General features: G+C 36.3%; 1 protein-coding gene across 1 annotated transcript in view; it reads left to right on the forward strand.

Moving 5' to 3' along the window:
• The window catches only part of CNTNAP5 (contactin associated protein like 5), a 716,034-nt gene that overhangs the window by 167,332 nt on the left and 521,508 nt on the right, over positions 1 to 27,194 (forward strand). Inside the window, exon 3 of the mRNA XM_006920991.1 lies at positions 3,084 to 3,277. Coding sequence (XP_006921053.1) covers positions 3,084 to 3,277 — 194 coding nt within the window. The remainder of the gene's footprint in view (positions 1 to 3,083; positions 3,278 to 27,194) is intronic.

Genomic DNA, 27,194 nt, shown 5'->3' on the forward strand with positions numbered 1-27,194 from the left:
ATCTCCTGGGGTTGGAAAATTTTTGATGTGTTAATGAATGCTAACAGCAACAATTCCATTTAGTTAACTTCAGGAGGATTAATAAGCTAAGGTTTTTACTGTGGGCAAAAGGGAGATGTAATTTTCTTTAAATAAATTTGAAGAAACATTTTTTTTTTTTTTAGCTTTAACTCTCTTTTTTTAAATTTAATTTGAGTTTTGGTCAGTCTTTAGTGATTTTATTCTTTCAAGGTGGTGAGGTGAATGCTTTGTCATTTTATTTTCCTTCTTCTATCCTCAATGTACATTCTTATCATACATGCATTTGATAAGAATAATTAGAATAAATGAAGTAAAAGTCTAAAGCATGACTAGGAAGCCCAAGTGTGGATTATTGGGGATAAAAGAGAAATAATTAAAGTATGAAGATTTTAAATTCTAAAATAGCAATATCTCATAAAAAGTCATAAGCCCTTTATTATACCACCAGCTGTCAAATATATACTCTCTATGCAATAAACCATATAAATATGAGTAATGAGATTCTCAGGTTACAAAAGAAAGGCATGTGGATAATAGAAAATACGTTACATGCAAAAAGCATAAAAGTCACTCATACTTTCATCATTCAGAAGAAATCATCATACAAATTTTGTGCTGCCATGTTTTAATGAGGTTGCTATCATGTAGTTTACACAACTTTGCTTTTCATTCACTTAAGAAGAAAGAGGCATCTTGAAAAGGGCAGCAGGAAAGATTGAGTGGAAATAAAGAATAAGTCCAGGATAATTTTAGATTTCTTGGAAATGTAAAATCACCTGCTCCCTAAACCTCTCTGTCAGTTTTGAGAAGTTGGGGGAAGATGGAGTGAATTAAGAACTGTGCACATATAGATGAAGACAGAGCTGATTGATAAAAATGTGACTGTGCATCTGGCTTCTTGAATGTTTCCTCTCATTGCCCTTCCTCCTTATTCATTTTCTAGGCTTTTAGAAACCTTTTAAAAACCTTTTTCTGTTACATAATGGTCTCAAATAGCTATGCTAGAATCTTGAGTGCCAGGTGTTTTAAACTTGTTGAATCTCAGTTTCCTCGATTATATTATGGAAATTATGGTATTAATTTCACAGTATATTCTATATGAATTAAGGTAGGCTAAACTGTACTATCAAGTAGATTACAATGTGCAATTTTTTAAACACAATAAGTATTTAGTCCTTGTTCATGTTAGAGGTTAGGGCAGGTGTTCGAGTAGGCAGGTACTTTCCTCCACGGGCTGATGCAGGAATCCAGGATTTTTCTATGTTTTGGTTCTGCTATCATCGAAGGCCTTGTTGTCAACTGCATCCATCAATAATGGAAGGAAAAAGCAAATGGGAAAGAGACCTGATGGCCTGCAAGTGGCACCTTTTTTTCTCACTTACATTTTTTTTTTCGGAGACAACTGGTCCATCTGTCCATATCTATAATAGTATAGACAACTTAAAAGTGCAATTAAGCCATGCACACACTACAGTCCTATTACTACGGAAAGAAGAGAGAATGGGTGTTAGTGACTGTTAGCAATATCTGCCACTGCGTCCATGTCTTGCAAAAACTTAATAAAATACATTCATAGAACACGCTGAGCATTCTTCCTATTTATTTATTGAATCATCTCAGGGTAGCGAAAAACATTTTATCCAGCAAAAACTTAATAGTGACAGTTATTTATCGAGACAAAACTAATGCACAACTTGTAGGATGTGTCTCATGGCCAGAGTAGGCTCTACCTCATGTTGTCCATCTCCTTTGTCCACATGTCCACTCTCATATGATGAGAGGCTATATCTGCTGTGGGCAGCTGGGGTTCAGAAAAGTTCTCAAGTCCCAAGGAGAAGTCCAATCGACTCCTCCAGAGATAGCAGAATGGTAGACTGGAACATCACTAAAATGATTTTCAATGACATAGGCTGAGATAAAATGGAATGTATCAATGATGATTTCTAAATAAAAATCCGGTTAACTCCCTGACCTGATGCCCTGAGAAAGGTACTTAAAGAGGCTGTTTTTATCCCATTGCCACCCATGCACAGGACATTCTGCAATAGCTCCAACTCAGGGTTTACAAATTTTGTGAACACTTGGGTCAGTAAAAATGAATTTTAACTTATTTATTCCTATGCAAAATGAAAACAGAAAACACTCCAGCAAAGCAAGAGTTAATATTGATCTTCTACAAAGTTCCAATGTGTCAAATAATGAAATTCTGGGTTCAAAGTCTTTTGTTACTATGTGTCAAGTATACTGAATCATGCGTTGATCATGTGGCACTCTCTCATGTCTCTCTGAGATTTTGCATATGCTGTTTTTTATCCTTGTTTGACTAGGAAATGGCCACAATTGTTTCAGGTTTCAGCTCCATGGCTTTCTGATAATCTACTAGGCATTCTGTCCTCTGTGTTCCTTTCATATCTTGTATTTACAACTAGCAAGATTTTCTTTCACATCAAATCACACATTTATTTGCATATCTCTCTTTCTTCAGTGCCCAGCATGCTCTCGGTACTCAATAAACATCTTTTGAGTGAATGAATGCTAACTTTTCAAAAGCATAGTCAGTAATCTTTCATCTTTGTATCCGCAGCAAAATATTGGTCCATGACAGCAAGTTCATAGTATGTATTTGGAGAGAGATAATAAGCAGAGAAAAGAGAGGAGGAATGAAAGAAAAAAAGAAAAAAGAAAAGAAAGAAGGAGATATAATAACGCAGAGGATATAAGACATGCTAAAGGTTAAGGTTGTAAAAGAGTTTTGATTTTTTTTTAATAGATAAAAAACTTCCAGTAGGAATCCAAAAGATGGAAACTATAATGAATAAGGAAAGAGAGAAAGAATCCTAGAGGAAAGAGCATTTGAGGTGACCCCTAAACCATGAAAGCAAATTAAGTGGAAGGGGAGGATGGCAATTGGGCCAAGAAGTTACCAGGAGTTTAACAACAGAGACAGGGTATGCTTGGGGTCAAGGTATCTTAGCTGGACACTGTTTAATTTCTCTTTGAGAGTCAAAAATTGTGGCTATATTAGATGTAACTACAAATCTCTCTGTGTGATCCTCTTCCAGGAACTGGCGGTTGGTCCCCAGTAGATTCCAATGCTCAACAGTGGCTCCAGATGGACCTGGGAAACAGAGTGGAGATTACAGCAGTGGCCACGCAGGGAAGATATGGAAGCTCTGACTGGGTGACGAGTTACAGCCTGATGTTCAGTGATACAGGATACAACTGGAAACAGTATCAGAAAGAAGACAGCATCTGGGTAGGACATCTTTTCTCTTCAGATGAATAAAACTGAGATGTGATAACGGTAACTAGTGAACTTTTATGTCATTTCCCTATACCCAGATTGTTGGTAGCTTAATAGCTGTTGAGTGCTTATTCAGACATAATTAGGCCATATATAAGTCCTATCTCCAGCATGGCTCCAGTTCCCAGGGAAATTAGAACGTCTGTTGCAAAAAGTTTAGTGTCTTCCTTCTTTTCTAGTAAGTTGGGTAACTCACTGACTGGGCCTCAATTTATCTATAAAAACAGAAATACACCATGAAAGTCTGATTCTTAATAAGAATGTTTCGATTTACTGAATACTGATTTATTTACTTATTTGTTTTTTATGTGCCAGATCCTTCACATACCTTGTAATGATCCAAGTAGCTCAGTTACATAATTTGAACAAATTCATTCAATTTGTAAATCTTGGCACGGGCATCTGCAGTCTGGTCTGACATTAAAGCCACCCTATCCAACAGCCTTTATCTAAGATTTTAAAGAAATTGAAAGTATTAAAAATGCAAAACAAATACAAAATTTAAAATTATTCTATCACTATAAACAATTGTCAGTTTCAAAGTAAAGGACACCTCACTCCAACTTTTAAAAAAAAAACTTTTCTTTTCCCATGCCAGGCCCCAAACTCTTGGCTTCACAGCATAACAGGCTGTCCCTAATTATGAGATGAAGAAAGGGAGGTGGAGGCAGAGGAAGGTGCATAAGTAGGAGGCCTCACATGCTCATGAATTCAGCAAAATAATTTGTTATTTTATGTGTATTTTTTTTCTAAATATATATGAATGTTGAAGACTTGGCAATTGAGAACATATTTTCTTTTCATAATCTCTTGTTGCTTTCCTCTTAAATCAATGCAAAGTATGATCTCAAATTGCTGTTTTTTTGCACATGGGTTTTTCTCTGTGAGCCCCACTTCACTGGAAAAATATCTGTTTTATATTCACAGTTATTTCTTGATCGCCGACCCATCACTATCTCTAATTGAAAATAATGGTAAATTGAGGATTAAGTTTAGTTATGGAAGATTGAATTTGAGAATATTATCATCTTGATTCTGGGTCGCTAGTAATATTAGATTGTAATATTCATAGCATGGATTTCTTCATTTTTAAAAATAGACTTTTGGGAACTATTCTATTTTTTTCTCAATTTTGTAGCCCACATGCTGTTTCATGTGTTTTTGTTTTGTTTTTAGTTTGAAATAAGAGTTAAGCATACCTTCCATTTTGAGGAACAATTTTAAAAATTTATGTTGACTTTAGAGGTACAAGTAGATGTGGGATTATTTATTTTCTTTGGCATTTTGGATCATAACTGGTTGTTTTTCAGATTGAATTGCATTTTTGAGTTATTTTCTCTAATTTTTTTTTTAAATCCTGAGTTTCATTTTCTTTAGAACCAAATGACCTGCTTTCTGCCTGTCCTCTGAATCAGGATGTGGTTCAAGGACTGACAGTTCCTCTGGGCATGTGAACTGATGGCATAAGGCCAATTTCACTTTTTTGCCTCTGTTGGTTTACTTGCTTTGCTAAATAACTCTAAGCCCCTTAAAGCCCTGGCCTGTCTTAAAGTCTTTGCAGCCTCCATGCCCACTGTTGCTGGACAGATAACAGGGACTGATTTTTAAATGGTTCTTTAAAGAACTGAAGAATTACTAGGACTTCCAGAATTGGAAGGGAGAAGACTACCCCTTCTCTTACCTCAACCTCAAAACAGCCTTCACATTTCTAGGGAGACAGAAGATGCTGGGTGGGCTGAGAAGGAAAAGCAGGGAACCATGTGTGTAGGAAGTCAGTAAATTCCAGCTATGGCTTCCCTAGAGACACTTACAATGCCTGCAGAACACTTAAGAGAAGCAATAGCTTCAGGATCAGCCTGTCAAATGCAAACACTGGGAGGAGAAAAGACTTGTGGAGTGATCATCACAATTTTCAGTTTAAAGAGTAAAATACAATGACACTGGGCACAAACATTATAAGTCATGCTCGGTAACAAGGATCAAATTGGGAACAACATCTACTTACATAAATATTGAGGAAACTAGCAGCTACTGAACACCAGTTACATATCACATTTGTAAGCAATTTATATACACACACACACACTTATTTATGTATTTACTTATATGCACTATTTTATAAACAGTAGAGATTCTATATTAAAATCTCCATGAACTAGAGGCTTGACCCTCACAGAGACCCACACAAGCTCATGTAACCAGAAACTGATGGTGCCAGAACAAAAAACTGGGATTTAGTCCTAATTATACTTATTGGAATTATGCCTGAGAAAAAATGAGAACAATACTAACAAAAAATAATTTTTAATAAAGCTCTCTAAATAGTTGTTTAACTTTTCTGAAAAAGTCAATACATAAAAACATCAATGTCAATTATTGACTTAATTAGGATGGTGTATCAAGGAAGTAGAGAATCTCTTGAATGAGACTTTCACATGGTCTTTTGAAGATCCTCAGTTTTTAGATGATATGGTGTTTGTAATGCTTTTTAAAATTGATTTACCAAACAATACCACTGCAGCACATGCCCTAGGCAAGATATCAATTTACCAGTATTTTACAAAGTTTATTTTGGAACAAGAACCCTGAACATATACCTGTCCAATGTACAGTAGCAAATATCCATGCCCTAAAAATTCAATCTGTAGCATTTCTGATCTGGCACTAAATAGAATGTTCATGAACGAGGCCACCAAGCAGATGCTTAATGGTGCATCATGATTTATGAACAAGCCAGATCCCTTGTTTTGCTAAATACTCAGGCATGAAGGTATTTCAGTGACAAACTTAGCAGCAATTTTAGAATCTTAGCGGATCCAAAAATCTCTTTCTCATCGATTTGTAGACAATACAAATATTAAGATTCTAACTCTGAGCAACAACATTAACCAATGTTTGGTAAAGTGGATATATTTATTTAGAACAAAAGAACCTCTAAATATCTAATTAAACCAGGGTTCTCTGTCATTTTGAAATATATGTAGGAGAAACACTTACTGTCCCTTTTATATCCCTGAGTTTTCTTTTTAGACCTGAGCCATGTGTGTGTGTTCAAGCCCTTCATGAATCCATCTTTGTTTCCTACATATAAATTATAAGTTTTTTAAAACTGCATCCCCTCTATGTGCATTGGCACTATTATTTAATTTCTGATATTTATCACTCTGAATTTTCAAACAGCACTTGTGCTTGTGTTTTAATAAGTGATGTCCTTTTTAAAAATCACCTTATACGCGTTGCTCACAATCTCGTAAAAGTCACTCAAGATTCTTCACCTCTTCTCATATCAGATTGAATTATCTCTATCTTTTCAACCAATTATAAAATTTCAGCAACAATTTCAGTTGTTTTTCTCTTGAGCTTCCCCCCTCCATCTTTCTGGGAAAATCAACTATGCCAAGTGTATCAGATATGGACACAAAAGCCTTACATATAAATTCAAAAGCATCATCTATTGTGTTTGGATATCCTTCCTGGTGGCAAGTTTCACACCTATTTTGGCTACAACAGCATATTAGGGTGATATTCTCAGTCAATGAACTCATAAGGATTTAAGAAGGCCTTAACTACAAGAATTTTCAAACCACAAGATAGACTCAACCAGTAGATGTTAAAGTGTACTTTGCTCATCTCAAAGGTAATTTCCAATGTCATAGCCTGTAATTCCACTTTTTTCCACCATGTTTCTTGGATATGAAAGAAGACATGCATCATAATTAACTTATCCTTTATATCCAAGAACTTCACCACAAAAAAAAAAAAAAAAAAAAAAAACTAGTGTGCAAAAGCCAAAGAAGAGCCTTCCCTAAGGCTCCCAAGTTGCTTTATCTCTAATCCACAGACCCACTCAGTCTCAATCAATTTTGGTTTTCAGGACTTTATTGGGAATATTGGATAAAATAATTGCCATTCCTGACTACTTTTACTCATACATGACAGTGTTCAAACAAACCCTTCTTGTTATCTCACTAAGAGTGCTTCTTACTTGGAAACTTTAATGTCATCTAAAAATTTTGATAGTTTTGCAATCCACCTTCTACATGCTATTTATAAAGATAACAGAAAACAATGACTAGAGCAATCTTAAGAATCCTAGGTTTTTCAATTCTCCTTTCTCCTAATCAGTTGCCTTTTCTTTCTAAGTATAATCCTCATATTACCATATCCTACTATATCCATGTAGGATAACTTGTTTTACTTGTCTTTTACAAAAGTCATCTAATGAGCTCCTGTCAAGTATAGGTTTTAGGCAAGTATTTGCTGTTGGTGAATTCCTCAATATTGACCATAAAGAATAAGTGGTCTGCTTTACCTACATGTTTACTTCTTCCAAGTTTCTATTTAATTAAGCATTCACAATCAGCTCTGTTTGATACAGGTTATATATTACAAGATGGTACCATTCAAATCATTCCTTCTATCATAGTATAGGCAAGCTCATTCATGAGGGATACAAGGGCCACAATGAAATAGATTGCTGGGAAGGAAAAACAAATCTTAAAGAATTGATGTCAAGGCTAAAGCAAGGGATTTTGCAAGGCTGACACCTATGAGAGAAATGAAAGCAATTTAGTATACAGTATCCAAAGGATTGTAAAGATTCCAGTTGATTCTTCTGGTTGTCTGTATTCCAGGATGCCCAATTTAATGGGTCAGCTACTTTTTATTGGGCTCAAAATATGAGTAGGCACTAAGCTAAGATTACCAAAAGCATTACTTAAAATTTTCTAAATAATCCTAATGACTCATTTTTATTTTATGGAAGAAGAAATAAGTTTTAGAAAGGCCAAGGAACCTGGGTCATATCACACAAGTAGTAATGTGATGAGCTAAGATATAAACCCAGCTCTGTGGATTCGTAAAGCCTAAACACCCATATCACTAGATAATTCCTTAGCCAAATAATGATAGCCAAATGGGAGATGGGAATGAAAGTTAAGACCTAATATTCTCAGACAAAGCACTGATGCAATCTGGGCTGGGATTCAGGGAATAGTCTGATATAGTCGAGAAGTGGTCTGCTAAGCTAATGAAGTGAATATTCAAGTTCTATCTGGGCCAAACTAGCATGGTGAACCTCATGGGAATACTTAGTGAGTATGGAGATTCCCAGAATGTATCCCTAACACACTAATTTTTGTGAGCTAGTTTCAGAATTTTCCAACTGGCGAAGCTGAAGTTATTGGTGTGTTCATTATCATTTCAGAAAAAAAATTAGAACGTTTGTCCTAAGTCTTCTTTTGATGATCCTGTAAAATAGATCATCAGGGCTGAAGCTGGAAAAGACTGATGCACATAAAGCCAAAATCTGTCTCCCTCCAGTACTTACACATTGAACCCCAGTTGCCTGCTCATGCAACACAGACATAAAAATGTCCTCTTTTGCAGAATGGTCTTTCAGAACTTTTAACAAAAAGAAGCTTCAATCTCTTTCCTTCACTGACGCAAATTTCATACTGCTAGTAAGACTGCACACTGAGTCCAATACCTTCACATACTCATTCATTTTTATAAGGCTGATTCCAGCACCTTCACTAGCGTATCACTCCCCACTGAATATACTGTATTTATTAACTTATTTTATATTTATTTAGATTTAGTTTGTAGTTTCCTCTTATAAAAATTATGGTTCCCCTTCCCAAATGAATCAGCTATCTAGTCCTTCATTATAGAATCCTTTGGCCTCTATAATATGATAATCGGTGATTTTCTATAGCTTTCTGTAAGTGTCTTTTAATAGAAGGGCTTGCGTGTGTTATCTAGCACCTTTCTCAAGCAGAGGTCAATTGAAACAATGGATTATACATTTAGGTCATGAGTTCCCCAATTTCATCCTTGAGTGACTTTCAGATTCTCTGGGAGATGCTCTGATCTTTATGATTTATACATATTTATTTTGCCAATTTGGCCTAGAACATCCTGAGTATTGATCATTGTTTGATGTAGTATTTTTAGCCTACCACTTTTAGAAAACAATTTATTACCATCAGCATATATAATTTAAACTCTCATTATATGCCAAATGCTATGCTAGAAATTGAATATAAAAGGGGGCATAAGATGTGTCTAAACCCTTCTGTGAATGTGTGGAACCATTAAGGAGACCAAACAATGATACTGCAACATAACACATATGAATGAGTAGCACTGATGGCAGTTCAGACGCACATGAAGCTGTAGAGAAGATGTGTTTGGGAGTATATGAATGGGAAGAACTTACATGAGTCAAAAGGACAGTGACCATGTTTCAGTTACTTTGGCAACTACCAAGTGCTGTATATCTAAGAAAAACTCAACAAATGTTGAAAGTATAGAAGAGAAAATAATAGGAAGGGCAGAGTGTTCATAGTGAATAAATGCTGTAAGCGAAATCTTAAAGAAAGATGTATAAGATATATCTGAAATGCATAGAATTAATTAATTTAGATGCAAGATTTCCCTAGTCAGCTATATAAGATAAATCTGGAGTCTGAGGCTGGGTAGAGCATACCCATATCTTCTTTAGCTACAAGCCAAAGCAAGTAAGTCAATTAGTGTTAATCACAATATTTTGATGCTTTTGTGCTAAATAATGAATATTGCATATAACAAAATGTACCAAAATAGTTTTCAAGATTTTGTTGATACTTCTCTCCTTTGCTCTCTTTCATACACATATACATATAAACTTTTAATATAGATATTGTTTTCATATTTGGTCATTTTTAGAAACTTAGTTAGGAAATTGGCATGTTTTGAATTTTGCCCTGATTTAATGGAGACCACCAAGGCAAAAGCAAGTTATCAGCATATACCAGACCAATAGAAATGAGCCATGAAGGGAAATGCAAAGGCTTTTGACTAGGGTCAGAATCCAGTTGCACTACTGGTTGCCTGTGAGACATTGAAAATGTAACTTAAACTTCATTGTAGTGATCATTTTCCCCATCCCTGGCAGGCATATGTTTACAATCTTTTAAGCCCTTTGCATCCATTCCTCTACACTTCCCTGCTCAGACTCCTTAGTTTATGGGCTGCTCTAGGGATTATAGTAGGAAATACATGAAGAAAAACACTTCATGATGGATCCAGCTCAGAATGGACAAGTGAAGGCCCTCAAAACTTAATATTCCCCTTGAATCGTCCCTGTGGTTCTGTCTTAAGTGCTTACTGACCTTAAGTGTTTTAACGCTGGATGAGGCTCTGCAGAAAATAGGAGAGGGGCAACTGGCCAATCAGCAATGCGGAAGCCACAGCTGTCTTTATCCCCGAGTTAGTAGGCTTCCCTCTAACCCTCTGGCTCCACACTTAGCCCTTGAAAGTTCTTCACTAATGCCTATCTGTTTTCCTTCCTCAATGCTAGAATACGCTGAGATATTTCAGAGAATTTCCCATCATAGAGTCTAGCCTCTTTAAGGAGTAAATATGTTCACACATTTACATGTGTGTCATTTAAACACATCACACAGACAGGGAGTCGACATGTAGTCTCCAGGACTAATATTCATATAGACATTTGCTGGGGAAGAACAGATGTTTGCAGTCTCCTACAAACTGGTTGCATTTGTAATAGGATAGGATCCAGCAGCTGATATCAAAGTAAGAAGGATCATCTACTTAAAATTAATTCTTCCCAATCCACTGCTATTAAATTAATCTTATTGTTAAGGTATTTAGTGTTTCACAGGAAACTTGACTTATATTTGTATTTCTGATATGTATAAGCCAGATATGTTTTGGAGATACTTACCTTAAATTAAGAGAATTTGAAGTTAATATCTCAACTTTAACATATAACAAAGCATTAGATTTTTTATGTAAATATATTTCATTATGTTAGTTAGGTATAACTAACTGAGAAGAAATCTTATTAACTACCTTTTATTCATTTAGTCTTTAACTAACATATATTTTTCTTTACATAGATTATCTCAGGCTTTGCAGTCTGACAACTAAAGACTTTTTGACTTCAATAAATGAATCAGTTCTCTCCTTTATAAAGTGGGTCTAATGAGAGTGTTTACCTCATGTGATCTGTAAAGGAGAAATTCTCAAAAATGAATGTGCATCCAATGTCCCCCAGGGCCCATTAAGACAGATTGCTGTGTCCCTCCACAGAGCTTCTGATCCAGTAGGTCTGGGGCAGGGTTGAAAACTTTCATGTGTAACAAAATCACGGGAAATGCTGGTGGTACTTGTTGTGCACCTCACTTTGAGAACCCCTGTGTAAACTATAAATGGGTTATATGTGCAAGCTTTACACAGTACTTAATAAATTAGGGACATAATTACTATCAGTCTTAAAGTTAAGTGCATGTGATAAACTTGGTGAAGATATCCAGAGGACACCAGCTCTTATTGTTCATTCTTTCTTTTTGTATACAAAATGGAAAAGAAACTTAATAAGTCAGCTTTTATTTATTTATTTATTTATTTTCTAATAAACTAAACGTTCAATGGAGTAGGTAAGATCTCCCTGTGATTACAGGTAAAGCTAGTTACCAACTCAGGCTCATTAAAGACAAATTAGCTGAGAGTTAGAGACAGAAGAGCTGGAGGAAGAACCTGGGGGAATTACTGACATCTGAAGAAAAGGACTCTAGGTCAAAGTCTGAAGCCCCTGTGTCTACTTGGCTCTAGCCAGATGGAAAGATTACAGGCCTGGCAGGGACCTCAAAGAGGGGAAGAGTGTTTAGGAAAAAAAGAAGTCTGAGGAACTCAGGCTTCATTAAGTTTATTGCTACAATGATAGCAGTTGATAATAAGGAGAAAAGCATAATGTAGTAACCATTCATTTCTATTCTTGTTAAGTATGGGTTCCAGTTGCATAAGGAGAGAGCACAGAAAAATAAGAGCGTGAGCAGGAGTTGATCTCATGTTTCAAATCTGACCGATTGCAAATATTGATATTGGAAAACATCCTTCCCACCACCTTGTAATCAAATGGCAGCACTGCCACTGTGGCTGCTTTATGAATTAGAGAGAGGTGCTGAATGATATCACTAAATTTGTCTAGCTTCTAGCCTTAAAAAATTATCTAACTTTGTGACTCAAAAATTATTTGGAAATTAATTCACAAGTCTACAGCAAGTAGAAGAGTGATATTTTTGTTTGTTTTGTTATTAAGTACTAGAAGTAGAAAGAGGGAGTCATAGAAATTGGACTTGAAATATGTTGACCTGAATGTCATTGGTGCCTTGTTGTATATACTTGCAGGGAAAAAAAAAAAAATCTCTAAAAAAGAATCATAGACCCCTTGTCTTGTGTGATTATAATTTAAGAATACCAAGCATCTGTTAGGCACATTCCACTGCAATAAATTAAGGAGACTTTAAAGTAGTATTTAGAAACCCCTAGTCAGAAATAAAATAAATGCATGGAAAGGTACACAATGAAAGGATATGCACAGATGGCATATAGATGAGAGCATGAGTTTCTGACTTGTCAGTAGAATAAGTGCTATGTTTTTTTTTTCCCCCAATAGCTATTTTGATCTTGCGATGTTTATCCACAGTTTTGTCCTATCTGTCTCCATTTGTGACACACTGCAATAACTGAGGGTTCGAGTTCATTATTGGACTGTGAAACAAAACAGAAGGAACTGATAAGGACCAAACAGATAAACATGAAGAAGTTAGTGCTATGTTCTAAACAATTCAGCTGCCTGCGCTTGTTAACTTCCATGAATATGAAGGAATCTTAGTGTAAGTGAGAGAAAGGAGGCACTGTGTAGGTGGAGAGGTCCACAATAAAGAGCTACATTTATCTGAGGTGATGGATCTCTTCTGCCTTATGTTTCTATGCCTGTGCCTCCTCCGCCCCCAGACTTCCCCACCTAATGTATATTTTTATGAAGGGTGATATGTGTTTCAGACATTATGTTTATGAGTGCTATAAGCATATGAGAATTTAAGAATGTATGTGTTCGTACAGAGGCAGCACCAAGTCATAGCTTCAAAGGGACAGCCTAAACTACTGCAATGAACAGATAATTTGAGGAAAGATCCTGTACTTGTCAGCTGAGCTCTACTTGAAGGCCAGACTCTCAGTCCTCATTCCATCAAACTAGATGCCACTACACCACTCATCCAGAAATACTTTACCTGCCATTGCTGGTATATGTACCATATGCAAGTGTACTTCAGGTGGTTCACAGGTGATGACCAACCACCTTGCCCAGCTGAGCCCAGGTCCTCTTCTCTCTGAGACATCTCTGAAAGGGGCAACTGCTCTAGATGCACTTGAGTCTTGTTTCTTTTTCTTTGGTGGTGATTCAAATCTATTGCTAATGATACATTCTTTCCTCATTTCACATTATGTGTTGAGCTTTTCTTTTTGCCATGGATTTATCACATAATGAATAATTTCTAAAACAATTAAATGGCAATGCAATAAATGACTTTGACAATTTCGTGTAACGGAAAGCTAAAAATCTTTCTTTTATAACATTTCAGAGAGGTTTTAAAAATAACTGCACATTTGCTAAAATTTTCGAGGTATTTAAGTTGACAAGATTCATGAGAATATTTTGTAAAATTTTTCTTTGGAAACTTGAAACCTTACAGATGATCTTATTTAAATGTTGAGATGTGAATGAAAACTGTTGTTTTTAGAATGTGATCCTATTATTTAAGGTAAAGTTGATAAATTGCATTAATATAGATGTACCCACATGTGCAGATATATTAGTATTAAAGGTATATATCTACATATATATTTATAAGTTAAATTATATGAATATATTTATAGATTTAAATATACATATGTATATATTTAAATAACTTTAGATAAATATATTGCGTATATATGTATCTATATACATATATATGTCTTAAATCTGACCATGTTTCATCTTGATTTCCCTTTAATTCTATATTCTTATCTTTCAAATGTTTTACTTTTCTGATAGTTATTAGAGGATTTAGACAATTTTTGCTCCATTTATTTTATAATAAAATCTTGAATTAGATTTAAACATTATAACAATGTAATATAAAAATCAAGCCAAGTTATTGTAAGGTTTTGCTATCAATTGACAAAGTTTTATTAAAGTGCAGAAAACGAAGAAAGACAGCATAGTATTTTAATGATATTATGACCAAGATGGACTTGAACATTTTGTGATGGAGGTTACCTTTGAATGAGAGGTATTACTTGATGGAATTTCAGATTTTTATTTTTTTGCCTGAATTTACTTTTCAAGCACATTACAAAAAGTGGTACTTGTGACACATATTGAGTGCTACCGTAAGCCATGTTTGTGCTGCTTTTATAAACCCTGAAAAGGAGAGATTATCTCCACTTAAAAACAGGGCAATAGGCTCATGGAATTCATTGTGAACACAACTCCAAGTGAGTAGCAGGGCTGAGACTTGGAAGAGTGCCATCTGAACCCAAAGCCCATTCTTCCCACCATAAGACTCATTCATAATCAACAAAAGAACTCCCTGCTTGCTAATGCAGATGTGCCAGCTGTCTTACTTTAAAAAGTAACAATCATAGTTCTTTGAGACAGTCATAATTTTTTTTTCTTTCTATAATCAGGATGACCTTTGGTGAAGGGACATGTTAAAAATATTTTACAGTGTATTGCTCTAATGTTCAATGACTTGTGTAATTTCCTTATATAAACAAGAAAAATAAGTGAAAGATAATAAATTAATTTATTTTGGAAATAATTGGGCACCACTGTCAGAGATTTGGCAGACTGGACTCTGAATTAAATGTTTTCCCATTAGAACTACCTTTGCTCATCCAATACTAGATACAGTGTTGTCAGTTACCCATAGATTTAGATAAGAAGATGATGAGGAAGGAGGATTTTAGATTCAAACTGAATCAGGATTATATTGTTTCATTTGAGTCTCTTTTAATTTAAGAGTATTTAATAAACCCTCCTTTATGAATGGATTTGGAGCATGAACTTTGGATTTAAATAAATTTGAGTTTGAATCCCTGCTACTTAATAATGATGTCACCCTGAGCAGTATTTTATCTCTCAGAGCCTTAGAGGTCACATTAGTAAAAGTTTATTAAACGTACATCAGAGTGATGCAAGGATTCATGGAAGTATCAATCTATGTAGACCTGCCCAATTTCCCTGACATGTTAGAAGTGATTAAAATTAGCAATATTTGAATTCTTACTTGAAACAATTTGAATATTGATCAAGATTATGTGAGAATCTCAAAATGCAGCTTTCTTTCCTGAAATGTAAGATGATAAGCATCATCAAAATAACCCTGCTCATGCTCCCAGGTATATTTTCTAGGCTAGTAGCATTTTCAAATTCTAGAGGCAATGACATGCTAGGTGCCTGCTGATAAGAGAATAAGTGGGGCCTTTGTGGCTTCTGAGCAGATTAGTGTTTCCTCTGTTGGGGTGATGCTGCTCAACTTGCTCCCAGGATGGATGGAGCATCTGCAGTTCTTATGGGTAGATACAGGTTACTAAGTAACATGACAGAAAACAGAAGTGGGTCTGGAAACAAGGTAAACCACCTAGAGGGCTAGATATTTAACACTGAGCAGATTTTTAACCATTGCCATTTTGTTTAAATTAGTTCCCAAGAAAATCATTTGAGTTTAGCTTAAAATAAAAGCCAAGGTGTTTATTAAGGATAGATTATTATGTCAGACATCTTACTGGAGGCCCAAAATTTTAGGAATCACTTATCAACGTCTGTTCTCACACTGCTAGGTAATAGCAGAGCATTGTGTGTTCATTTCAGAATGGGCTGGTTAGCCAATCAAAGTAAGTCAGTCAAAGTATTGACTTTTGACTAATTTCCAAAGGCACATATTGTTTTGCCATTTGTTTTATTATAGATATAGATTCCCTAACCTCCTTATGCTAAATAAAGTTATTGTCTAACAAAGATTGGTAATATGGTGTTCCTAGACTCTGGACTAGCAGTTGGCCTTGAAGAAAGATGTGGAAATAACATCTGAAGAAGAGAGCCAGGAAGACATCAGGAAAGTAACAGGTTCTGTGCCTAGAAGGAAATAGGAATAAGGGCTCAGGAATAATCAGAAAGGTGTTTATGGCACCATACTCGAATCACCCTTATTTTGTGAGACTTAAAGAAACTTTTAAGAAAGACAGCAAGTAGAATTAACACACGATTTAGAATTAGATAATCTATTTTCCAGTAATGACTTTGCCTCTAACTATTGTGTGTCTTCAGGGCTACTTAACCTCTCTGAGCCTCTAAGAATATATCTTATTGAAATGGCCAGGCACATAGTAGGTATTCAATTAATGCTGGGTGTGAATAAATAAACGCTGTATCATTTTCATCAAATATGAGCTGAGTATGTATTGTGACAAGTCACAAGATTGAGTTTCAAAAAAAAATACAACTAATACCCTTTACCTGCCAAGAAAATAACAGAAATATCATGTTTATCTGGAACATAGGAGATAAGTCCGGACAGGTATACTGGCTGATGCATCTTCTGGGTTTGTTCAGATAAATTTCTTATTTACACCTATTTTTTTTAGTGTAATTTTTAATTGAGTCACTTTTCACTCTCAAAAATGTCTTGGATGATAAATTATATGGTCAATGTACTTCTAGGGCCCATTAATTCAAAGTAAGCAAATTATAATTAACTCAGGATAAAAGAAGACTAAGGAAACATGGTACCTTTTGAGTATGTGTGACTGGAGGATGGGTAATGATATTAATAGATGTTGGGGGATTCTTGCCCTAATGTTAATTCAAGAGGTGGCCAGCAATATTTTTAAGAGTTTAAAGTTTAAGCATGATGAAAGGGCTACCAATGTATAAAACTTTGATTGAAAGCCTCTAGTGTTTTACAAATTCAAGGTCTTTAGTAATCTATGCCATCAGAGTGAGAAATAATGCAACAAATATGAAAACCCCGATTTCTGAGGAGTTTATGCAAGAGACTTGTGAAGGTAATCAAGAACGAGCTTGCCTGCCTCAATTAATTTCTATTAAAGACAAAATTTATTTGGGGGAAGATGCCCCATAGGATGCAGATCAAGAAGAATATACTTGACCTTAAAGCTTCAGAGGAATCAAGTCACTTTTTCATTAAATAGAAGTACATGTAGAGGCTACAAAATTAAACCATATTCCTTTGGTCACTCTTTAACTGGTGAAAAATGGACTTGTTGTAGTAGACTGAATAATACTGCCCATTCCAATTCATGTCCATTTGGAACCTCAGAATGTCACCTTTTTTTGGAAATAAGGTCTTTGCAAATATAAGTAATTAAGGATCTCAAGGTGAGATCATCTTTGATTAACAACTTTAAATCCAATGACTGGTATCCTCATAAAAAAGAGGAGAGAGAGGACACCAAGAAACATAGGGAAGGTAATATAAAGATATAAGCAGAGTCTGGAGTGACTCACTACAAGTCAAGGAGAATGAAAGATTGCCAGAGGCTACCAGGAAATAGGCATAGACAAAGAAGGAAACTTCTCTAGAGTTTTAGGGAGCATGACTCTTCTCTAGAGTTTTGATTTTGGAATTCTGACCTCTAGAATTATGAGAAGATAACTTTTTGTTTTGTTTTGCATTAAGCCACTCAGTTTATGGTAATTTGTATGGCAGCCCTAGGATACTATTACACTTCATTTATGACTTCGTGAGATCTGCTATGATTTCACACATGAAATCTGAACTCCTCTTTCAAGGCGTAGACACTTTGCATAGCAACTCTTTTATAACAATATTTTGAATTTCTCCACAGCACCTAGCACAATACTACCACTGATTCAATACAGCCAAAATATGCTGTGCATTTTAATACTTTTCCATATTTGAGTCTTTACTCAGAGTAACACCTAAAATTCTCCTTAGATCTCCCCATGTTTCCTCAAAACACACATCTTCGCTTCTGGAAGTTCTCTTTCATCTATTAAGATCTAGTTTGAACCTAACCCCAGGCCCACAGTGATACTTCTCCTGGCTCAATAACTGAAGTAGAAGTGATATGCACATCTGCTCTTTCTGCCCATTCTGTTGGGCCAACTCTTAGGACTGTAGTAACTTATATCTATATTTTGTTTTAATCCATCTAAATGTTGCTCCAAGAAACTGAACAGGGTGATTTGCACCTCCATATGACGCGCACAAAATAAATGTTCAATAGTAGTATGTTGACATTTGCGCTCATTCCACAGTGATGGAATTGAAATGTTCTCTAAAATTACTTTTTCATCATTATAAATGCAACTGATGGATTTGCTAGGGATTATCTTTTGCCTATAGGTCATTAAAGCTGTCCTCATATAGGACACATATTTGTAGTAACAATGAAACCTTAGCCCCCAAGCAAAAAAGTGACCCCTCTAAATGGGCTGGCATGAGGAAAACATCCACAGCACTGCAGATCATGGAATGACTGTGCTGAGTGGCTGTAGATGTAACTAAGGTGTGGGCAATGAATAAGCTAACTTGGAGAAGGCAACCAGAGTTGTCAAGGGAAAGAAAAGGATCAAATACCTCATTAATTTGTTTGCAGCAGTTTTCAAGGACTAACCACGTAGTGATGCTTCTAGAATATGCTCTTTATAAATGACCAAAGATGATATGATAAGCATTTCAAAACAGTAATCATTAGATTAATGACTCTGCTGAGGAAAGAGGGCTCATTACACTTAAATTTTGAAGGTTGTGAATATATTGCATAGATGGGTTACAAAGTAGTATTTGGGCAAATGGGCTTGGCAAATGCAAAATGACATTATAGTGCCCCATTGGGTGCCTTAGATATACAGCACCTTCTCTCACCCTTCATTATTTGAAGAATGTAAAACAATACTGCATGTTTATAAATACAAGTTTAAATTGGGGCCAGCTGTGTGCTGTGCTACAGAAAGAAATTGAGGAAAATTTGAGATTGTGACTGTTATGACATTTAAAGGTACTCCACTATACACTAAACAAAAATCACTTTGTGGTTTTTGTGAGAATTTTATGGCACTTGCCTTCTGAGACTCACATATCTCTTTAAAATAATGCAAATATTTGTCAGTGGTCATTTAACATGAAACAATGTAAAATAATTTTTAATTTTTATATTTTTATTTTTAATTATAGTTGACATACAATATTATATTAATTTCAGGTGTACAACACAGTGATTAGACATTTATATAATTTGTGAAGCGATCATCCCAATAAATCCAATACCCATCCGACACCATACATAGTTATTACAATACTACTGACTGCATTCCCCATGGTATACTTTATATCCTCAGAACTATTTTAACTGCTAATTTGTACCTCTTAATCCCCTCCCTTTTATCCATTCCCCACTTCCCAATCTGACAACCAACAAAATGCCCCCTGTGTCTATGAGCTTGTTTCTGTTGTTTGTTTATTTATCCTGTTCTCTGGATCCTACACATGGAACTTATCTTTCTCTGTCTGACTTACTCCACTCAGCAAAATACCTTCTAAGTCCATCCATGTTGTTGCAGATGGCAAGATTTCATTATTTTTTATGGCTGAGTAATATTCCATTGTATATATGTACCACCTTTTCTTTATCCATTCATCCATTGATGAACACCCATTTGGCCTCCATACCTTGATTATTGTAAATAATGTTTCAATGAACATATGAATTCACATGTCCCTTAAAAGCAGTGTTTTGAGTTTCTTCAAATAAATACCCAGAATTTGGATTCCTGGGGCCTTCTTTGTCACTTATGATAGTCTATGTTTTAAAGTCTATTTTGTATGGTGTAACTTTCATGAAGTCTTTCAACTTTTTCTTGTCTGGGAAACTATCTGTCTTTCAATTCTGAATAATAGCTTTGCTGGGTAATCTTGATTGTAGGTCCTTGCTTTTCATCACTTTGAATATTTTGTGCCAATTTCTTCTGGCTTGCAAAGTTACTATTAGCTGACAGTCTTATGGGAGCTCCCTTGTAGTAATTAACTGTTTTTCTCTTGCTGCTTTTAAGATTCTCTCTTTGTCTTTAACCTTTTTCATTTTAATTATGATGCGTATTGGTGTGGGCCTCTTTGGTTTTATCTTGTTTGTGACTCTATACTTCCTGGGTTTGTATATCTATTTTCTTGAATAGGTTAGGGAAGTTTTCAATTGTTATATTTTTAAATAGCTTTTCAATTCCTTGCTCTCTCCTTACCTTCTGATATCCCTATGATGCAAATGTTGGAACTTGATGGCATCCCAGAGTCCTCTTAAACTATCCTCATTTCTTTGGATTACTTTTTCTTATTACTATTTTGATTGCACATTTTCTGCTACCTTATTTTCTAAGTCACTGATTGGATCCTCTGCTTCATCTAATCTACTGTTGATTCCTCCTAAAGTATTCTTCATTTAGTTATTTTATTCTTCATTTCCGACTGGATCTTTTATGTTTTGTTTTTTTTTTTAAATCTACACTTTTATGTTTCTTTTTCTTTGTTAAAGTTCTCACTGAGTTCCGCTGTGTTTTCTCTAATTTCATGGAGCATCCTTATAACAAATGTTTTGAGCTCTACATCTGGTCGATTGCTTGTCTTCTTTTTGTTTATTTTTTTCTGGAGCTTTGTTCTGTTCTTTTGTTTGGTACATGTTTTTTTGATAGCCCATTTTGCCTGTCATTCTGTGTTTGTTTCTATGTATTAGGTAGGGCTACTATGTCTCCTGGTCTTAGCAGACTGGCCTTATGTAGTGGATGAGCTGTGGGGCCCAGTGGCACAGTCTGCCCTGGTCACCTGAGTTGGGTGCTCTAGATATGTCCCTTATATGGGTTGTGTGTGCGTTCCTGTTCTAGCTGAGCCTTAGTTGCTGTTTGCTCATCAACTGGAGGGCTGATTGATTGTGATGAATGGCCATGACTAGTGGAGGAACTGTTATTCAGGAGCTGACCCTACAAAGCAGGATTGCTTTAGTAGGGCTCTAGTGCCTGCCCTTTCTGCCCTTTGAGTGTGTTGTCCTCAGATGTGACCTTAGATGGTACTCCAGCTCAGACCAAAGCCAACCACCATTTATGCAGCCTGGGGCTTTCTGGGAGGAGCCCTGCCACAGGACAAGTTCAGCTGCAGCCAGCGCCCTGCCCAGGGCCACCTGACATCAACCACCAAGCAATCCACGGATGGCCACTACCTATGCTGGGTTTAGAAATGCCTTGAGAGGTCAAGCTGCAAACCAAGGTCAGCTGCTACTAGTGCCGAGCTTGATGTTTCTCAGCAAGAGGTACGAGGCACACTGTGTCCAGATGCTGCTTATCTAGATTTTATGAACCTTTGAGAGATGTTAAGAAAGTATGCAGCCTGAGCCAAAATAGGTCATTTGGATGGAAAATCCACTGGAGGTGGCTTGGGTGGGCCTGCAAGTTGGGAGGGTCAGGGTCTCAGGGAATCACCAGGGTGAGGCAACCAGTGTTAGCCATGTTGCAGATACGGCAGCTGTCTGAGTCTGCAAGCTGGACAGGGGATGGCTCAACAAAGGAACAATGTCCTCTGCCAGTACTTCTGTCTGGGAGAAATCTGGCCCTCCAACCCTTGCTCTGAACTACAACAACTCAGTGTCTCCCCTGAGTTGTCCCTGGCATCTTTCAAGCTGCTGCCCCAGAGCTGGAGCTCAGAGTGAGTGAGTCCATCTCCAAGTAAATTCCTGTAGGGCCCTTTTAGAGGAGCTCTTAGGACTGCCCCAGCCTTTTGTATCACTCAGTCACAATTTCTTCAACAGAAATTGAAGTTCCCACAATTTCTGGCTCTGAAAACCAGAAATTGAAGTTCTCACAATTTCTGGTTTTCAGAGCCAGAAATTGTGGGAACTTCCCTTCCTGGCACTGGAACCCTGGGCTGAGGAACTTGGTGTGGGGCCAGGACCCCTCACTTCTCTAGGAGGACCTCCACAGCTGGGATAGTTCTCCTGATTCTCAAACACCACATGTGGGAGTGGGATCAGCCCATTTTGCATCTCCACGCCTCCTGCAAGTCTCAAGGTGGCCTCTTCTGTGTGTCCCTAGTTGTAGGACTTCTGTTCAACTAGACTTCAGGTGACTCCAAATGATGGCTGTTTGTAGTTTAGTTGTAATTTTAATGTGGTTGTGAAAGATAGACAGCACAGCATTTATCTATTCCTCCATCTTGACTGGAACTTGGAACAATTTTAAATGGATATATCAATAACTAGTAATACTCCCAACCAGCACAGCTTAATTTTTCCATAATACAAAACACTTCGATGAGACAGTAAATTTTTATCATTCGAAAGAAAATGTTCATTCATTTATGAATAAAGAAAAAGCTAGAAATTTATTTTAAATAAATTAAAATACCACACAACGTAAAACTTATGCAATCCTTTGCTTATAGATCGGATTCCAGATAACTATTATACATACCATACACACACATACATGCACACACACACAGAAATGTAGTACAATTTTCACGCCCTAAACAATTTTCAAAAATTACTACATTTACTGAAGAATCATTCTCTCTCATAATGTCTATCATAGATCTGTGGCTGGGGGATCTGTGGCTCTCCTTCCCGGGAGATATTTCACCTGCCTGCTGCCTGCCACATTGTTTTCCTCATAACCATACCACTCTATACTTGGGAACTGTAGGCAAGATACTATTTCTGTGGTGACATTTCCTACCTTCTTTGTTATCAAAAGCAAAGGCTGTTCAAGTATCAGTCTTCATACTCTTGAATACCAGAAAAAAAAAATGTAATTGGAGGGGTATAGGTTCAACCCAAGAAGGATTTTCTAACTGAAAGGGTCAGAGAAGCATGGAAAGATTAGACAAGTACAACTCTCAGTTTTACTGTAATTATTATAGCTGTTTATTAGTTATTTACAACCCGCCCATTCTGAGCAGGAATAAGATGGCTTGTGAAGAGGTATATAATAGGAAATTATGAAACAAATCAATGAAGGGTTCATAGAAAAGAAGAAATAATGACATGAAAACAAAATAATTCCAGTGTAAGGCTAATACAACAAATTAGATTGAGTACAAAGGAGGTTCTCTATGTATCATCTTTGTTAAACTTCCAGCTTCTCTCACAGTTGTGGAGCTGCACAGTTGTCCTATCCTCGCCTTGGCATAGAAAGAGCCATGAAGAAAGCTCTCACTGTGCATGTTTGTCATCTGGAATCACTCAAATAAGAATTGTGTCATTCCAGTGCTGCTTATCAATGCTTTCTTGCTTCATCCCTTAGGGTCGGTTTTAGTTTCTGTATCCAATAAGATCCAAATGGAAGGCTGGGCACTTTCGCACACTTGATCATGCTAATAATGGCTTGTCAGCTGCAGTATTGGGATCATTATCCCCTCTCGTGTTCATGAGATACAGATTGACACTTTAGCATCCATTGCTTCTACTCTACCCTTCATAACAGCCACTCTTAAAGACCAAGAAATTCTACCTAAAAAGAAGGCTTTGTGCTTGTGCTTCCTGGAAGCATTCAGAGATGACAGAATGAGGGTACTGGAGGCAGCATGCTTGAGAGAGATTATAACAAGTTAGGGAAGAAAGAAGGCCCTCTGGCAGGGTTTTTAGATGCAACGAATGAAAGTAATTCATGGGTAAAGGATCTTGACATGAAATTGGAACTAGTGCAGTGCATGTGTACAATCTGGCTTATCTAGGTGACAGAGGGCTGGTCTGGGAGCCTGGGACCTGTCTTCTGTTCCAGCAGCTCTGGCTGGACTACACAAAATTAATGGGCCTTTGTGTTTCCGTTTACAACCTGAAAATGGTAAAAAGAATGGAGTCAGTCAGTCAGGATTTGGGTCAGTGCAAAGTCAAACATGCAAGCAGAAGACTCCACAGCCACAAGAAGACAAATCACAAAGTCTCAAACAAATGTGCCCCATCCTGACAACCTTTTCTCTACTCCCATCACACTGCCTGTTCTTATTGAGTTAGGCTCTCTGGTCCCTAGATTGGGCTCCAACCCTTAGCAGCTGTGTGACTTTGAGCAAGTTGTTTATCTCTCCAAACCTTTGTTTCCTAATCTATAAAAAGAAATGAAAAAGAGTCACTGACCTCATAAGATTGATGTGATTATTAAGTCTTATTTCCTGTGCCTTGTGTGTGGGAAGGCTTCAACCAATGGCTATCAATAGCACTTTTATCTATAGAATTGGATGAAAGTTTGAAGTATCTTATCCTAAGATAGCCCAGCATCACCATGCCTGCTAATCAGTTAGAATTTTCCAGCCTATATGACTTAAAATGACCATTATCTAAAACTGAATCCACATGTTATTAAACTAAATGAAATCAGCCACTTGACAATATAGATACAATATCAATTTATTTGCAGACTTTGGAAACTGACTTCGCTCTATTTGGTTCTGGGAGTTAAATTTCACCTTCCAAAAAAAGTTGGGCAGCCTTCAGAATGATTTATGAATAGGTCTCTGATGCATAAAATCTCATTTTCTTTAGTGCATTTGTCAAAAGATTTTCTGATGTGTGTCTTATGCAGGACTTGGTTAGTGCAATCCCCTTAGCCTCCCATTGCTGCAGGTGTATTTTTGCTGAAATTTTCTCTCGACAGGTCTTGGGATGATCACATTTGACTGATGTGTCGGTGCTTGTTCTTTAACTCCTGCACTATGAACTTTATATCATGTTTTACTTCCTTGCGTATTAATGCTCAGGTCTTCATGTGCAGATGAAGTGAAGCCATAAAACTCAGTGCTGTCAGCCAATTAAGATTCCCCTGACAAGCGACACTTTGTCTTTTGTGTGCTAACCCAGGAACGGTGAAGAGGCAGCATCTTGTTTGCCTTTCCAAAAATACGCCCCCAGAGTATAGAAATTACGTACACTTTTTGCTGGCTTAAGCATAATATGGATTTATTATATGGAGAAGATAAATGGGAGATTTTTTTTTCACATGCTGCAAAGGTTTTTAAATTATTTACTGTCCTCGTTATTATTAGGAAGCAGGGATTATCTTATCTGTCTCTCCAGTTTTTTATGGTGAAACTCTATTTTAAGATTCATAATTTTTAAACATTGCTTTCTTCTACACAGAATGTACATGCTGTATAGAGAAGAGTGATGTCTGATAGATGTCTGATTTTCTTCACAAAAGCAGATTTGAAAATTTGAGAATGTGTTTTTTAACAGGATGTGAAAATTGGGTTCTAAACAAAGTGCATACTACTTAGCAGAATATTTGAAAAGAAATGGCTGCTGAATATGTGTAGTGTGAACATTTTAAGTAAAAATTCAAATCCTCACCTTTGGGTCATGATGATTAATTTTTATTCCAAATGTAACTCTTCTTATAGGCAAGAGTTGTTGTGAACTGTTGGCAAAATTAATAAAGCTGTCAGGATTTCTTTGGAATATTGCATGTCTCCCTGATGTCATTTAATTGTGAAGTGTACATATGCATATGGCACATCAAGAAGACTAAATATATTAGTCTTTAGAGATTCAGCACCTGTTTATGTACTCATTTATCAATTTTTATTAAATTGGAAGAGAGCATTTTGATACAAAAATAAATAAAATTTATGTAGTTTTTCAGGAGAATGACTTGCATTGTTTATACTCCCTGTCTAGGGAGAAATACACACACACACACATATGTATACATATGAAGTATGTGGTTTTGAATAATATAAAATGTCCTGTATATAAGATTATGTTCAGAGCTTGGGAGAATTTATACAAAATACTCTTGGTAAACAAATTATTTTTAAGAAAAAATTTAGAAAACTCAGGAGCAGAAGGAAACATAATGCAACTTAGTTTTCCTCACTTTACAATTTGCAGCTTAAAATTGGCTATCCAAATGAGGCTTCTCTCAGAAAGATTCTGGGATAAGGTAGAAGGGGACATGTAGATTGAGTGAGAAGCTTCTGATTGTATCAGCATCAAGCTCAATTCTTCAAAACAATGGTGCTACACAAATGAATCTCACTGAGACAGAGGTTTGCCTGTCCTTTATGGGGTGAACTTGGGCCCAAGGCCCACCTGGATGCTCCTGCCCTAGCTGAGTTCTCTGTCTGTGGACCAATAGATATTGGCGAATACAGGAATAACTCTGTTTTATGAGTGTAAGTACTCTTTTTTCTTTGAAACAGTCAAGAAAGAGGATTAACTTTTACAAAGAGTAACAAGAAATTTGTAAGTGGTTATCATGAAATATTATTAAAACCCAAATAGTGAATTTTTTATTTACTTTTTTGTTTTGTATTTTTCTTTCCTCTGAGTATCAGTCTGAGGTAGAAGATTAATACATTTTATTTACTGACTAATTAGTATATTTTCCGTGTTGTTTCGAATATTATAAAATTAACTTCAAGCGAAAAATAGGCATTGTTGTCCTATTTTATAGATGAAAGAATGTGCTTTATAGATATTAATAATTTAAAGCAAGTTATATATGAGGCAGTACTCTCCCTAGCAATAGTAGGGCTTGTGGCAAAATTATGAATTGATATCATATTGTACCCTATTATTACATACATAAAAGCTATAAATAACATCAGCTGTTAAAGATATTGTGCTCTCTACTCTTGTATTAACAAATATACTTTCATAATGATGTGAAAGTCTGGGTTCATATCAGAACGTGTAATACACACCATGCTTTTCCCTTCCAACACCCAAATTTGTCTGGCGCATCAAAAGGAGCAGAGCTCACATTTCCAAATTCTGCCCATCAGCTGACCCTTGGTCATGTGTTGGTATTGAGGTTCTCCACACTAGTCTTGTGGTCCGAGCCATCTTCCCAGAAGAATATGAACCTAGAATAGACCTGCTCAGGCCCAGGAAGTGGGCTTAGCATCATTTTGTTATGGAATTCTGAGGTCTGGATACCTGAAAAAATCATGGTCCAAACTGGGATAGCAGGAGAGGACCATGTGCTCCAAGTGAGCTCATCACCTGCCAAGCC

The sequence above is a fragment of the Pteropus alecto genome, unplaced genomic scaffold (genome assembly GCF_000325575.1).
Source record: "Pteropus alecto unplaced genomic scaffold, ASM32557v1 scaffold3, whole genome shotgun sequence".
Taxonomy (NCBI): domain Eukaryota; kingdom Metazoa; phylum Chordata; class Mammalia; order Chiroptera; family Pteropodidae; genus Pteropus; species Pteropus alecto.